This window comes from Solea solea, chromosome 14 (assembly GCF_958295425.1).
Source record: "Solea solea chromosome 14, fSolSol10.1, whole genome shotgun sequence".
In the NCBI taxonomy this organism is placed as follows: Eukaryota; Metazoa; Chordata; class Actinopteri; order Pleuronectiformes; family Soleidae; genus Solea; species Solea solea.
Genome location: NC_081147.1, coordinates 25,524,441 through 25,540,261, shown reverse-complemented (window position 1 = coordinate 25,540,261; position 15,821 = coordinate 25,524,441). Strand labels below are relative to the sequence as shown.

At 38.6% G+C, this 15,821-nt stretch overlaps 3 protein-coding genes across 7 annotated transcripts in view; all 3 read right to left on the bottom strand.

The window, feature by feature from the left end:
* Positions 1-473: 473 nt before the first annotated feature.
* fgfbp1a (fibroblast growth factor binding protein 1a) lies at positions 474-2,382 on the bottom strand. Its single transcript, XM_058650253.1, has 2 exons — positions 2,006-2,382; positions 474-1,350 (listed from the first exon to the last, which is right to left on the bottom strand). Exon 2 carries the CDS (start codon positions 1,327-1,329, stop codon positions 700-702), a length of 630 nt encoding a protein of 209 aa, XP_058506236.1. The 5' UTR covers positions 1,330-1,350; positions 2,006-2,382; the 3' UTR covers positions 474-699.
* A 600-nt stretch (positions 2,383-2,982) lies between these two features.
* Positions 2,983-9,905, bottom strand: fgfbp2a (fibroblast growth factor binding protein 2a). Its single transcript, XM_058649635.1, is given in 6 exon segments — positions 2,983-3,836; positions 3,839-4,027; positions 4,030-4,093; positions 4,095-8,081; positions 8,539-8,564; positions 9,855-9,905. Coding segments are annotated over 4 exon segments (594 nt in total). The 5' UTR covers positions 4,350-8,081; positions 8,539-8,564; positions 9,855-9,905; the 3' UTR covers positions 2,983-3,750.
* A 265-nt stretch (positions 9,906-10,170) lies between these two features.
* Positions 10,171-15,821, bottom strand: part of prom1a (prominin 1a) — a 61,324-nt gene continuing 55,673 nt past the window's right edge. The window contains exons 20-26 of one of the 5 annotated variants that reach the window (XR_009242097.1): positions 15,669-15,722; positions 15,514-15,594; positions 15,351-15,419; positions 14,688-14,777; positions 14,122-14,237; positions 12,447-12,933; positions 10,171-10,200 (exon numbers count right to left, since the gene is read on the bottom strand). Coding sequence is in view for 4 of the 5 variants with exons in the window: in XM_058649631.1 (XP_058505614.1) it covers positions 11,404-11,491; positions 12,910-12,933; positions 14,122-14,237; positions 14,688-14,777; positions 15,351-15,419; positions 15,514-15,594; positions 15,669-15,722 (522 nt within the window). In the remaining variant the exon portion in view is untranslated. The other 4 variants (XM_058649632.1, XM_058649631.1, XM_058649633.1 and 1 more) reach the window with 4 other exon arrangements.

Here is a 15,821-nt window from a genome sequence, read left to right as displayed (position 1 = left end):
ACAGCGTTGATCTAAAACGTCGCTGCGGAGGAATTTACATCCACGCAAATTATTAAACTTTTCATTCCACTGCCTCATCGACAGAGTAGCTCAAGTGTGGAAAATCTCCCACTGATCAGGCGAGAAAACGCTGAAAACATGAAATCCCCGCTGCCCTTTGACTTTGATTTTGCAAGTGGAGCATGTGAAGGTTTTTACAGTTTCACACAGAGAGTGTGGATTCAGAGACTCTGTGCCAAAGTATGCAGGCTAATGCGTTCTAAGAAGCACACACACACACACACACACACACACACACACACTCTGGTTACATTTCTGAGTCAATACCCAGCATGCCCGCTGTCTAATCATCCAGCAAATACCTTTTTCAGCAGGAGTGAGTGTGTGTGCACATGTTTGGTGAAGGGTTTCGATATATATACACAGCAAATACACAGTTTAAATGTAAAAGTGCCATAAGCATGGTGGAAAAATGCTGCTTTGACTTTTATTGACCTTTTTATTCTGTTAATATCTCTTGGAAATCACTTGTATTTACTTTTAATCAATTTTAAGCAATTTGTGTGGTTCATGCTGTCTTTTCTTTCAATTTTTGGGACAACGTTAAAAAAGATCCAAAAGCATTCAGAGGGGGAACGATTTACTTCAACAGGCTCATATAAAGTCTGTAATAATAAGGAGTTTAAATGTCTTTTTTCTTTAACAATCATAATCCTGCACCATCGTGAAGAGGAGCGTGCAAAAACTGGACCAGGAGTGATTACAGTACTCTTCTGCCAACTTGCTGTTGGCATGTTGACATGTTTTGACAGCTGTAGCTGCAGGTGGAGGTGGAGGTGGGACTGTCTTCTTCTGAGCCTTACGGAGTCTGAAATGAGCTTCTGCAGCCGCTCTCTTGCAGATACCGGCCTTAATGAGAGCCTCACCGTCCTGGCACAGGCTTCTCTGCTTCTTCAGCGCTCTGACTATCTGCCTCCAGTAAGAGCTCACATTGGACGCGTATTCAGGACAGAGGGACGGTTTGGCGACGTATTCACAGCTGAACCTCCTGCCTCCCTTCTTGCAGGTGGCACCGAGGACGAGGACATCGTCCCCCGTCGCTGCCCACGTACACTCAGACTTGTCCCGGGTGACCACTTTCCCCTTGACGGGCCGAGCAGCGACAGATTTGGGTTGGCGGCCCAGCTTCAGCCCTGACGTGACCCTGTGTTGACCTCTGTCCCCCCCTCGTCCCCTTCGCCCCTGTCCCTTCTGACAGCTGCCCAACATCAGCTGATGGGAAACGCACGCCACGACCAGGAGGATGGTGATGTTGGTGAAGAAAGCCATGGAATCAGCAGATCAAAAAACCTGCGAGAATCACGAGAAAGAAAGAAACACCTGAGTTTCTGCCAAGGTTTTTGTCCACAATTCAGAGACCAATAAGAAATACATGTGTTTTGTCACTAAGTGGAAGATAAATTGGGACAAAAAGGAATAAATCAGAGGGAGCATGAGAACAAACAGTTACACTTCAATAAAAGATGTGAATAAATTAAATATAATAAAAGGCAGCGGCAGACAGAATTTTAAGCATTTAATCAAGAGACGGCCGAGGTCAAAGTAATCAGAGTAAAAGGTCAAAGTGATTATAATGAAAAGTTAAAGTTTAATAACATTGTGACAATGCAACAAATCCTTCAGTCGAACATTTGACAAGAGAGTATTCAGACAACTCAAGTCAGAAAAACCTGAAATAGCTTCAATAAGTGACAAATAAGAGCCCTGCATTCACAATAATACTCAGAATATTTGGCATAACTGTGGTTTAAAGATGTCAAAAAAAAGTGAAATATCTCAGTATAAAGTAGCATAAGATTAAATATCTCAGTATCTCAGATTCGCATGGATTATACTTTCACTGTGCACACATGTAATTATAACATATAATGTTTAGAATGTAAGTGACACCCAGGATAAGAGGTAAATCTACTCATGACAATAACAGTGGAGAAAAAAGACTCACCTGAACAAGTCAGAGTAAAACTTGAGTTTTGTCCTCCTCACACCTGAGAGTTTAAAGTCTCCTCTACTGTACATGTACAGCTGCAGGACTCTGCTGCAGGATCACCCCTCCCACACACACACACACACACGCACACACACACGCACACACACACACAGATCTGAGCTCGATTTAACTTCCTCTAAAGCCGTTCATTTGAACGATTCAATCACAAAGAAAGACAAAGACGTTCATGAAACACTGGGACACTGTGATCCAGTTTTTCCAAACACACCATCGAGAGTTACATAGTCATTTCAATCAGTGAAATCGAGTCACTCACCATTTCACCGTGCTCTCACTCTCGAGAGCAATTACTTTGAAGGAAAGTGTTAACGTGGATTTATGATGAATTATCACGACTCACTGAGACACAGACTGCTTCATGATAACGTTTAAGGCGACTTCACTGGACAATCTGGTGCTACAGTGTGTCAAACACACACACACACACAAAGACCTGATGTATCCTGAAACATGCCAGATGTCCCTGCATGAGACAATGATCAGAAACATGAGGCGACAGGGACACCTAAAGGTTAAACACAGTATAGCAGATTATTATTATCATATAAAACAGTAAATAAAGCACAGACTTGATGTTTTTAATAGATTGACTTCCTTATGTTCACAGAAGGATTATTGCTTTTATTTATTTTAGGGTGCATGAAAATATGGGATTAATAGAGAATATTATCTTTTTATTTGATAAAAAACATTTTTTTCCCATTTATGATACAGTGTATTATACTGAAGAGGAAACCATATACAAACTGTCAGAATTCTGAGATTAAAAGTCAGAATTCTGAGAAGTCATTCACTGTTTTTTAACTCATTTTCTCCATAAATGAGTATTTCAAACATACCTGTCACCTGTCACTGGTCACTGTTTTAATTCATAATTATGACAACTGTACTGTAATATTCAAGGTAACATATGTAGTGGTGTATTATATACATGGGAACAAACATAAAGACAAATATTATTAAATAGTTTGGTTTAATCCGTGTTTTTGTCTCATTGACATCATCATCATCATTGACTGCAGTCCTGTCCGCTCTAGACACTCATCAGACATGTGATTCTGTGGAGACGAGTTAAAAAAAACATAGTATACAGGAAAGAGTCCAGCAACAAGTATGTGAACCCTTTGGAATTTCCAGGTTTTCTGCATGAATTTGTCCTGAAATGTGTCTTCTCTGTTCACAGGAAGTAACAAACATGAACACAGTCCATAAACATTCTCAGTGGTGATGGGAAAAGTAAGTGAAGCATTAAACTAATGACGTAAACAAAAGCTAACTGGTGTCCTGTCAGTATAATGAGTTTGATAAAAACACTATTAAGCACATGTTTGCTTGACTACAAATTCATGCAGAAAACTACAGTCATTCTAAAGACTTCACATTTTTCTTGCTACTGTAGCTAGAAAAACCACCCAGAGGGTAAAAACCTGGCTGCTTAGTTTCCCACACACACCTCCATCTCACAAGATGAACAATTTCTTTAAAAGTAAACAAAAAAATAACCTGAATCCTTGTCTGTGTTCAGATCATTTCAGAACCTACATTCCCGGAAAGTTTCATCCAAATCCATTCTTTGCTTTTCCACTTCAAACAAACAAAAACATAACCTCCCTGGTGGATTTAATAAAACCTAACAAATACTGCATGTTATCAAAGAGGCCGTCTAACCTTTTTTTTTATTATTCGCTCCGAAACAGCCCAACGAAGAAGGAGCAGATGCCTCGAAGTGACCTCCAACAGTTCTGCCGAGCCACCTTCTTGGCGTCAGAGGTTCTGGAGTTGTTCTCTTCACTCTCAGGGGGACGCGGGCGGATTCATTGGCAGCTTTCCTCACTGAGGGAGATTGAACTTGTGCATCCTGAGCTGCTGGTTTGAAGGACACGTACGAGAAGACCATCTGAGAGTCGTCCGTTGCCTTCCTGCACATGTGAGGTTTGATGTGTCTCCTGGCAGGAGCTTCCTGAGGCCCCACATCATCTGGACAAAGTAGTGGTTTTTGTTGTAAGAGGTGTGAGGCTTCCAACACGTTCTCACACCAGTACGACTGCTTGGTGCTCTGGCACGACAGCCTCAGCCTGGTGTGTTCCCCCTGACCGGTGATGATCACGGTACACAAGTCATTAGCCTTGGTCTTGGATTTGATGGGATCATCCCAGATGCTTTGTCTCCTGCTGCCGTCGCTCTGAGCCTCTGCTGTGCAGACGCAGCAGGCGAGCAGCAGCAGCAGCAGCAGCAGCAGCAGCAGCAGCAGCAGTGGAGTGCTGGCCTGTGTCCACATGGTGTCAAATGGATGCTGAGTGCAAGAGGAGGAACGAGTAACTGCTGTGCAGCTGAGGGTCCCTCCTGCTATTTATTGGCTAAACAGGGAAAGAGGAAACTCATGGAAATCAGTTGTGGAAAACAAAGGTCACATGTCACAACCAGGCTCATGTTTACCTGTAGAAACAGAACATTCTGTCACACATGAAGGCATTCCTAAAGAATGTAGTGCAAACAACTCTTGACTGGTTTGTGCACCATCGTACTTCTCCGTCACCACCAAATGTGTCTCCTAATTAAAAAAGAAAAATGGCATGTTTGGGAACATGAGCATCTCACGGCCTCGTGTTCAGGCTTGTTTTTTAAAAGGCAGGTGGAGCTCAAAACTGTGCAGGGCGAGCCATCATTTCCCTGAAAAACACGCGTAGTATCACAGAGAAATGTGAGCAGAGGGAACACGAACATGCTCGGCCAAGTTCAGCACGGTGCATTCATGGTAATTATTACATGTTACAGCTGAAAAACAGGAGGAAAGTACAGCTTTAGCAGAAATAATTGGATCTGTGAAAGTATTGGTGCAAAACCTAATGTTTAAAAAACAGTTTACTCGTTTTCCGCCAGTCCCATCCTTTGCTGAACACCAAATTACTTGTTTCATTAGTGTTTAAAAATCCCTTTCTATTGCAGCATTTTAAAGTGATGTGAGAATCTCATCTGCACATCTGTGCATAAAATTCACATGAATACAACTTTATTTCCCCGATGGACTCATTTCAGTATGTGTAGCAGCTTGCAACATGGAATAAAACAACCAACAGAGGTCACCCATCGAGCTAGAGGATGGATTGCATATAAGGAAATGTAAAAGTTGTGCAACTTGTAAAAATCTTGGACAGCAAAAAAATCTGTCCCACATACAAAAGCCTGTTTAGAAACAGCAATGAGTTGGCTTGTGGTTTTGTCGCTGGTGCTTATTCACGTGCTGATGGAAGAGGATAATCCTCACCTGTTGAAAATAGCAGACCAGTAACACAAACCCAGAAGTGTGAGCAGAAGAATGTGCAGTGTTGTGTTTTAAGATTGGACATTATTTGTTTTGCAGCACCCTCACAATCTATCTTTACTTTTGGTTCCACAATCAAGCCTAAAAACACACGTTTCAATTTGAATAATTTCCATTTAATCTTTTATACTTTATAGCTTTACATTTTTGGCTTCCCACACCAATCACTCATTTGGAACAAAATCATTTTCATAATGGCAGAAAATATCAGGCATTTTTTAAAGACCATATACAAAACAGAGAGGAGGCAGTGAAATTACAACAAACTAAAACGAACCCAAGTTTATTCACATTTTGTACACTCTTGGGGTTTTATTTTTTCACCGCCACATAAATAGTTCCTCTTCAGTGGCTCCGTCATTGCCCAATTGGAGGAACAAGTCTCATTTCAAACCAGTTACCACTGAGTATCTGTCCTGCTAGTATACGTCCAGTGTTCACACACATATGTAGTATTATTTAAGCACTTGGTAAAAAATATTTTTGACATGGGTCACATCCAGACTCTACAGCAGACAAAACACTGCTCACAACTGCTTTGAAAAATATCCATCTTAACAATTAAACTAGTGGGAAAAAATCATGGTGAAACGGGTGAAAATGACAATCTTATGCAAATAGTGGGTGTTTTAAATTTACTTACAGAGCACGACGTTTAAAAGGCTTTGTCCAGAGAGTGGGTATATAGTTCCCTTTACTTCATATAAATACTACTACAAGTAGTACAAGTAATGTCAACCACAGTCATTTCAACACCTATTTATGACCAAAAATATAATTCTTCAGAAAGAATTTATTTAAACCTAAACTGTCTGGGGTTCATGAGATAGTTAGCTAGTTGCTACAGCTAGCTAGTACGTTGCTACAGCAATGGGAGCTAGCTGATTAGCTGTAGCAACTTTATTAGCCTGCTGTGGCTAAGCAGAACATGTATGGAAGTAAGGCTTAGAGGTATAAAACTTAAACCAAGCAAAAAATAGCGTTAATGTGGCAGAATTATTGTAGTAAATTAGGTAAAACGTGGTCATAAGGAGGTGAAATGCTTCCACCGTTATGTGTTCACATGCTAACAGTGTTGACTTAATACTTAAATCAGACTTTGATGCACTGTTAAACATGGGAAGATATTTGAAATCCTTCGTTTTAATTGTTATGGACATTATTTCATCAGTCATGCAAACCATATCGATGTCATTCTTCTGTGTATATTTGATTGGCAGTGCTTTCCTGTACCGTCAACGGATTGTCTAGTCTTTTTTTTCTTTTAACCACATTTACTACACTGACAGCATGTGTGAACCCAACCTGTTAACAAACAAGATTTCAGCAAACATGTCAGGCAACAGCCAGCTAATTCAAACAAAACCGCTCTCGAATACATTCATTTGTTCCCTATGTATCCATAGCTACTGTGGGGGAGTTTTAAAAAGCAGAAACTAGCTCATGCTAACGTTAAAAAAATAAACACGCGGCATGTTAGTCTATTAAACACCTGAGAACTAAAATTAAAATAATAATAATAAAAAAAAAGATTTGGCTTATGAATATAATTCACTTTAAAAGTATCACCACTAAGAAAGCAAGAAAAATGTTAGTAAACTCTAATCTTGCTCTGAGTTTATTGTGTGACTTAAAGGGAAAATCCACCCCATCCAAAAAACACAGTTTGGTGATGTAGCTTAAAAATGTTGTTATTGGACTTCGATAAACGTCCAGCATTACAGCATGACGACAGGATGTTGAGGTATAATATATACTAATATAATATAATAATCCACTTTTTCAGACGCCTTTCTGTAAGTTAAGCTTTTGAGTTAGTGTCTGACCCACATTTTGTTATTCAACAAACTAACAATACAAAACAAGTGGTGACATGTTGACTTTAGTGGTAGAAAATGGATTGCAAGATGTTTAGAGGCATTGTGGAAAATGTAGGCGGTCAATATTTGACCAAAAATGAAATGATGCAGAATAAAGGAAAATAGTGGTATGTGTGTAAAAGTAGCTACTCATTTTAAACACTATACCATGACATGATTTTTGTTATAGGAAACATCTGATGGTGGATTTTCTCTTTGTGAAGGAGCATCAGACTTTTTATCAGCTAAACACCAGAGTGAAACACACCAACTAAAAGGCAACAGATCATTTGCAATGCGCTAAAAACCAGTACAGACGTCAAACTCTAGAAGTTTCTAGAAGACTTCAACAACCTATTTTGTAGTTTTACCAATTAGTTTGATCACTAACGTACCACAAACCCAGCAGGTCGTACAGTTTTCAACAAAACAGTGTTTTTTAACACAGAAAATTTGCACTTTCTGTCCTTTCTTGTACATGAGCGAAGGATAATGTTGTTTTTCTCTTCCACAACCTTCAGGTCACGCAGTACATGACATTTACCAAGTTTGTCCTCTTGTCAAATGTCTTTTCAGCTTGATTTTTGTGTCTAAACGAAGTGTAAACGCCGTCATGTAGCAGTTCCCTCTGAAGTTCTGGCTCAGATTGACGCTGAATGACGAGAGTCTGATAAATCTACCCCCCTCTACACCAAAGAGTGTCTTCACTGTATGTTATGATCGGCCTGGATGAGCTGATTGCTGAGGAAAACCTGCTCGTCTTTGTGTGTCGTTCCTTCTTTGTGAGGAGTCCATCTACGTCTGGTCCGAGGGATTGTGAAACACGTGGCTAGAAAATAGACACAATTATTATTATTAAACAATACAGATTACACCCAATGTACATTGAGCGTGATTGTGCATCAAGAAAAGTTCTAAGTTGTGCTGCTACTTTCTCTGACAACAATAATGATCTTATCTTAATCTTAAAACGTCTGCCTACGTATTACATAGACACACACACACGCACACAAAATGCAAATTTTTATTCTTTGCCTTTGTTCCAATAACTATTGTAATTTACTCTGACAAGCGTGTTCATTCAGATGAAACTGCCAAAGTGCCAAACTTATTTTTCACTCATTATAGGGACAACTTAATTTGGCGACTCCACACAAAGTATTAATTACTTGACACATAAACAACAAAGGCTGTAAAAAAACACTGTGCTCTTTACATCGTTCTCTCATCACAGCAGATTCAACTCAAGATTGTAAACATGTAAAAAACAAAAAAGGAAAACTCACTATTTTAGTTCCAATTTTCAAGGGCACTGTGAAGACAAATAAAATGAATTAGGTATATAACACATTTTTTTAAACAATGAAACCGAAAAATCCACTTTTTGTACCCTGAGTATTTCATCATATTCTACTATTCAATTTTTTGTGATATGAGAAATAAATTCTATTTTAATCTTCATATCAATTGTTACTTGTGGCTTTAAAGGCTGCAGTTAGTGGATATTATGGTTAACATTTTTGAAACTAAAGCTCTGGACAATGATACAAACCTTATTTTACAGATAGAGAGACATTTCTGAAGCGCAGATAATATCATATTCATATGAAGTATCTCAAGCATTAAAAGTGTCTTGATTTTGTTTAATCGTAGAACAATTTGACATTGTTTTAAAGTCAGTAAATAACAATAGAATAAAACAAAAGGATCTCTAAAAGTGAAGCAGTCAAATGGAATTCAGGTATATTGAAGTTTTTATTTTCTATTTTATATCTATACATTTTATTCTAACCATCTGTAACACTTCATTTGAAAAGTTGACCTATGGCAATTATTCTGATACAATAATATAATTCTAATATAATTATAATTAGGGCCCAAATGTGACAGGAAGCTATTGTTCCTGTAGAGATTTTTTTTTCTCTCTGACGTCGCGCTCATTTTTGAGGACGTTAAGGTGAATAAAAACTCTGAAATTTGGCATGGAGGTCAGGTGGGCGAAAAACTGCGATACGTTTGGGCTAGCCGCATCAAACTCGGTCCGTTTGTTCTAGACAAGTTAATGATTAAAAAGTTGTCGAAAGATTTTCTCTACATCAAAAGGCGGAGCCTCAGCGCTGCAACAAACTTGACGTTAAAATTCCACATTTAAAATTCCACTTTTTGAACGCTTTAACACAAGCTGACTGTTGAGTGAGGGAGACGTGAGGTCAGGGAACTGCGGCGGTCCCAGCGTTACGTGGGGCGAGGCCCTTCATTAAATGCTGTTTTGTTTTTGAACTTTAGTTTGTTTTATCAGCATCATTAGGAACTAGCAAATACATGTAGAAAAAAATAGGTTAACTGAGGAGTAATATTGAATTTCTGTGCACATTTTAATGAGCTATTTTAATGACGACATGAAATGCTTTGGACAGCCGTTCTAACTACAGAAGCAAATTACTCTCAATAACAAACAAACGAAGGAAACAAAGGAAAAGGAGGAACAAGAAGCACGTGCAGCATTTCTCTCCTCACACACCACACCCTCTGTCTAAGAGCGGCCACACACATAAATATCAGGCAGACATTTATGGTTCAGTAATTAATAAGCCGTTCTCACCATGCTGGTTTTCCCACAAAATCGCTCTGAGCAGAAAAGAACTAAAACAAGCTGTGAAGAAGTGGTGAGAGAGTCGTGTTAGATAGATGACAAATACACAGAAATGGGATTAAAAACAGAGACGTGAGACAGATGTGACGACAGCAGACGCTGACGCTGACGTGGCGGTGGCGGCGGCGGTAATGGCTGTGTGAGGGGAAAAGAATAAAGTGATGTTAGATTCTGACAACTCATCAAATACCTTTCAGGAGCCAAAACACCAGAGCCGGCTCTCTGTCACCAGTCAATGTGTCTCGGAGGAGCCGAGGCCCGAGGGAACCTGTTCACTGTGTCACAGGTGGGGACGCTAATGACACACACACACACACACACACACACACACACACACACACACACACACACACACACACACACAGGGGGCACAACATTAACAGGAATTCAAACGTAATCTGTTTGTGAAAATGCAATTTAAGAGGAGTGGGACAAACGAGGCAGAGAGCAGAACAGAGACAACAACATCCTCTGTGGTCAGTTAAAGAGGCACTAAGTAAGTCTCTGAAAGCACCAAATATGGATGATATTAATATACATGTGTATATATATACATACATGTGGGGGTTTCTGGTGGTATTTATTAATATCAGGGGTTTACTGTGGATCTAATGTCCTCGGTAAAGCCCTGATCAGAAACGTTTATCATGACTTAAGCAGACTTTTAAAGGTGAAATACAGGATGTAAAAATTAAATGACAATGACGTGTGGAAACCAGCATATTCACAAACTCTATTTATTCTCATCCCATTCCCATCCCAGTCATTTTACACATATAACAAGTGTTATATACATATAATAGAACATCCCAGACATGTAAATTTGGACGAGCTGAAGGAAAAATAAAACAATTTCCTGCTTCAGATTGTGGAAAAAAACACACTGGTTTATGAACAGCCATTTTGAAACCTTGATAAACGCAGATTATCCAGCGCCATCTTGATTTGTTTTGTTTAAAAAACATAAATCGGGTGAGAGGATTAAGCCGGAGAAGAAGGTTGAGGGTTGAAGAAAGTCTTTAAAGAAAGTCTTTAAAGGTCGTACTGTGCAACAGATTACCTAGTGCCTCTTTAAATGTCTGACTAAACAGTCTGTAGATCTCACTCCAATAAAAACTCAATCCAGATTCACATGTTTAGTAGAAGATAGCAAACCCATCTTTTAAAAAATATGATTTTTCGAAAAGAGACTGTAAAATTAAAAGTTTAAGTGGATTTTTGAGGGTTTTTCAATCTGGGTTATGTTGCAGTTGCAGCTCTGAGTATCACTTGCACAACTACATTTATAAAAACACATAGATCCCAGGTAGAAAAATCCCAGATTGCCCCTTAAAGTAGTTATTTGTGCAATGATATTTAAGAATGACGTGGTGAATAGCTTCGCTGTTTCGCTCTCTGCCTCTGTTAACAGGAAGTCAATGCAGGTCAAAAAATGCATCCCGGTCCAAATGCGACTTTGAAAAAACATGCAGAGTTAGAATGTGTGTGTGTGTGTGTGTTAAGTTAAGTTCAAGACCAAAGCGCGACATGCTTGCCTCTCTCTGAACAAAATGATCAGGTGAACATTCAGCGGACTTTGGCTGACTCTACGGACGAGAGGAGACAGGAATCTTTCTTTTTGTTTTGTTTCATTTCACACAGTCACAGCCAGAGAGTGAGTAATAAACCATCAGTTCACCCATAAGCACACGCACACATGAACATTTGGCAGCAGCAGCAGCAGCAGCAGCAGCGGCAGAGACAGAAGTAATGGTCGCAGAAGTTTTTCTTTTCTATCACGATGTTGTCAAGATCTCTGCAGATTTATCTGAGATATACTTTGGCATTTGTGTATAAGAATGAGATGAGAAGATAAATCTATATTTTGCACCTTAATCTGAACATAAATGAACACTAATAATAATCTGAAGTCACGCCACAGGGATAATGTTAAACCTTTATTTCACAGGTTTCAACCTCCTTCCTAAGATGTAGTTAGACAGTAACAATAAAGTTTGAATTATTTTAGTTACTGTTACTGAGGTTTGAGATAAACGTCCATGAAAGAAATTCATGTGAATATTTTGTTTCTTTTACTGTAATAAAAATAGGTCTATAGTGGAAAAGGGCCATCAATGTACAAATTAGTGACATTTAGGGGCATTGGTTGACAGATTTATCATTATTATCATTATTATTAGATTTTTTTATGCTGGACTAAACCGAGCTAAAATAATCCCCCACAATCTCTTTCTCATCTCAACTCTTAAAAACAAATAAAACTACACAACAAATTCATCCTGAGCTTTGATGTGAGCACATACGTGCACATTTTAAATGAAGCGACCATTACTTGTCAACTTTTATTTTGTTATTCTTCAAACTCAATCACCTTTGTTGTGTGTGTGTGTGTGAGTGTGTGTGTGAATCAGCTTTAAAGCCATGCACTGTGTGTGTGTGTGTGTGTGTGTGTGTGTGTGTGTGTGTGTGTGAGAGAAGAAAAAGGCATGCGTCCACGTCCCATCACATGCAGGCAAGAGGATTCAAATAAAATGTGTTTACCTTGCCATCATAGGATTTGGGATACCTTGTGTGCGCTCACTATGATAACCATTATTACCAATTTCCATACTGAAAACAAAACATTGTGTACAACAAAATAAAAAAGGGATGAAAATGTAAAATGAGAGACAAATGTCTGACACGTGAGTAAGGATGTTATGAGACATACACATTTCTATCTTCTTTTTTATGTATATTAGTACAAACCTTAATGTTTTATTTACACTAAAACTTACAAAAACCCAGGTGGACTTGTAAGGTAATGATTGCACGAGCCCTTCATGTACAGTAAGGGACACTTTTTCCAAAGGTAGCACACGACAAGAAGCCACACCATCCACCCATTTAAGAGCTTTAAAACATTAACCAGCACCAAGAATTTAGTAAACAGCTCTATGTACAAGATCCAGAGAGAAGCAGGAGGTGATAAAAGAGGAGAGGGGAGGTGAGTGGAGTGTCTTACGTTTTCATGGGAATTGTCTCAATGCTAAAAAGACACACACACACACAAAAACACAGCAACACAATAAAAAAAAGGTTATTGAAGAGTTCGACGATAGGAAAAATGCACCAGAAAGTTCCCTGTAATTCAGCAAACATCACGAGGGCGAGAGAAGACGCCGCTGAGATGAACTGAGACTAATATCTGTGTTTGTTATAAATAAGCCAACAAGGAGAAGAAATTATAGCAACGTACAAATGCATCGCAGTGTTTTTTTCTTTGTCTTTGTAAAGTGCAAAGTGCTCGACAGAGAGAAATGAAACAACTCAATCCATAAATAAATAAAAAGAAAGAAAGTACAGGGTGAAGAAAGATGGAAATAGTAGAAATGGTTATCACAAAGTAAAATGCCAAGTCCCAGAAACAGAGGAACTACGAGGAAAAGAGAAGGAAACAAAGGAAATAAATCGTAAACAAAGCACAGCAGAGAACAAAGAAAGGTTAGAAACCCGGAAACTGACATTTGTGACAAACTAGGAACTAAAGGAGGGAAATCCATCTTATGACATGCACTTAATCTGGACAGAGAGAGAGAGAGAGAGAGAGAGAGAGAGAGAGAGAGAGAGAGTGTCCTGCAATCATCAATCATATTCTATGGAAGCTGAGAGCAGCCATGGTTGCCACTATATTTTTTTTAGTCCGTTATCTCGAGATCATGGAATTTATCATGGTTATAACAGACTGTTACCATTTGATGACGAGATAAATGAATGCATTATCTCGTGAAGATAATGAAATAAACGAATGCTTAACTCGGGATAACAAGGCTGGTTTTCTCACGATACATGAATGCGTATAAATTAACGCTTTAACTCGGGATAACAAACCTTGTTATTTTAGTTCTCTGTGCACAAAAACCTCCCTGACGCACAGACGGCAGAGCGCACAGATCCATACTCGTAATAAATCCTGCGTCAGTACTTGAGGGGACAATCTGTGTGATTATGAACCTCCACAATTATGTCATAATCATGAGAAATTGAGCCTCGTGATAACGCAATAATTTATCTTGCGATCTTGAGATGATATATAAAAATACAGTGGCGACTACGGCCGCTCTCAGCTTCCATAATGTACAGCAAATAAACTTTCAATTTGAATTATCTTTTATAATTACTGGGACATGAATGAGTAAGTGTCCAATCAATCTAATCAACTAGAAGAACTACTCACTCGTCGTAAACATCCTCTGTTTCCATCCTGCGGTAGAACTTGGCCAGTTTCACGGCCAGGATGATGCTCGGCAGCAGGAAGAGAGTGCTGCAGCCCAGACCCATCCAGAAAGTGTTCTGCGGACAAACAGACAATATTAATCTACACATTTATATTTATATTTATCTATTCATCAAACAGTTACCTACTCTAATGGGTTTTTATGTTCCTAAAACAACGTGTGGATTCAACAACAATGGAAAAACTAATGGCTGCAGCTCTACAAAAACAATCATTTAACCAGTAAATTGACATTTGCGACATTTTTCATATATTAAATGTGTGGTTAGTTGTTTTTTTTCCCTCTCCATCGCCTGACATTTTATGGACCAAATGATGAATTCAGAAAATAATGTGCAGGTTTATCTCAAAGGAATGGAACAAATGTCTGCGGCCACAGTAAATCAACAGTGGTGACAGTTTTCATTTGTCCCTGTGATTTATTTGAGTTATTGTTTTGGTCTTTGCTCTAAAGTAAGCAAAAATATAATGTGTTAAGTGAGTAACAAAGACAGCTTCATCGTTACCATGGAGTCGACCAAGAAACTACAAGCCATGATCTCCATGGTGTCCACCATGTTGCTGAAGGGCTTACACGGCGCAACCTCCAGAGCCACCTATGGAAAACGAGACATAAACAGTTCAAATCTGCACTGAATGACTGAATATGAACTTGTATACCGTTTGTAAAGGAACATTAGCATGTTAATATGTCATGTTAGCAACTGTGTTTAGCTGTCGTTGACGTGACATAAAACATAACACATTTAACAGATATGTTAAACAGATTTAACAGATGTAAAGGTGTGGTTTATTTGCACATTTCTAAATAAGAACATCAGAGAAAAATAATAAATTCAGATAGAACACGTGTGTGGGTGAGGTAGAAACACATTATGCGGTTATTTTATAGTATACTGTATAAAGTATCATTAAAAAAAAACCTGAATATAGAAAGTATAGCTTTAATATAAAACAAAAGCATGTTTAATTTAAATATCTCTGGTGTCCTCACACTGAAACTTCTCAGAAATCTTGTTATAGGGACAGAAAAATGGCTTCATTTTTTATTTTATTCATCACAGTGAATTACTAAGTGCCACACAGTAAATACTCCACTTTATCGAGGTTGTAATTGTTATATTTACTCTCAAACTCTGTTTTGGTTTTGACTGGCAGCGAAAACTCACCGATGTTTTGATCCATTCGATGTACTGGTGGAAGTAGCCAACAATGGTCGCTGAGTATTTTTCCCTTTCCTGAAAGAAAGATTGAAACATAATGAATGAATGAATGAACTCATACATCGTTTACAACAAGTGAGGATACGAATAAAGAAGAAAGTCAAATTACCCAGTTGATTATGTGTGTGGAATTATCAGAGATGAGATACTGGGCGGCGTCAATCGCCTCGAGCACGGATGAGACTTTGTTCTGCGGGAGAGAAATCGTGATTTTATTGAGGTTAAAGCTGAATTTAAATGTTCCATTTTCACAGATTTACTTACAGGCAGATCTGACGTCGTTCTCTCCAGGAACCTCATACTCTGGTTCAATGAACTCTTTAAAAAACAGAAATATTAAGAGCAGAAATCAACACATTGACAAGATTTTGACACGTGAAATTATTTTATATATATCAGTAAAACACAAAGTACAGG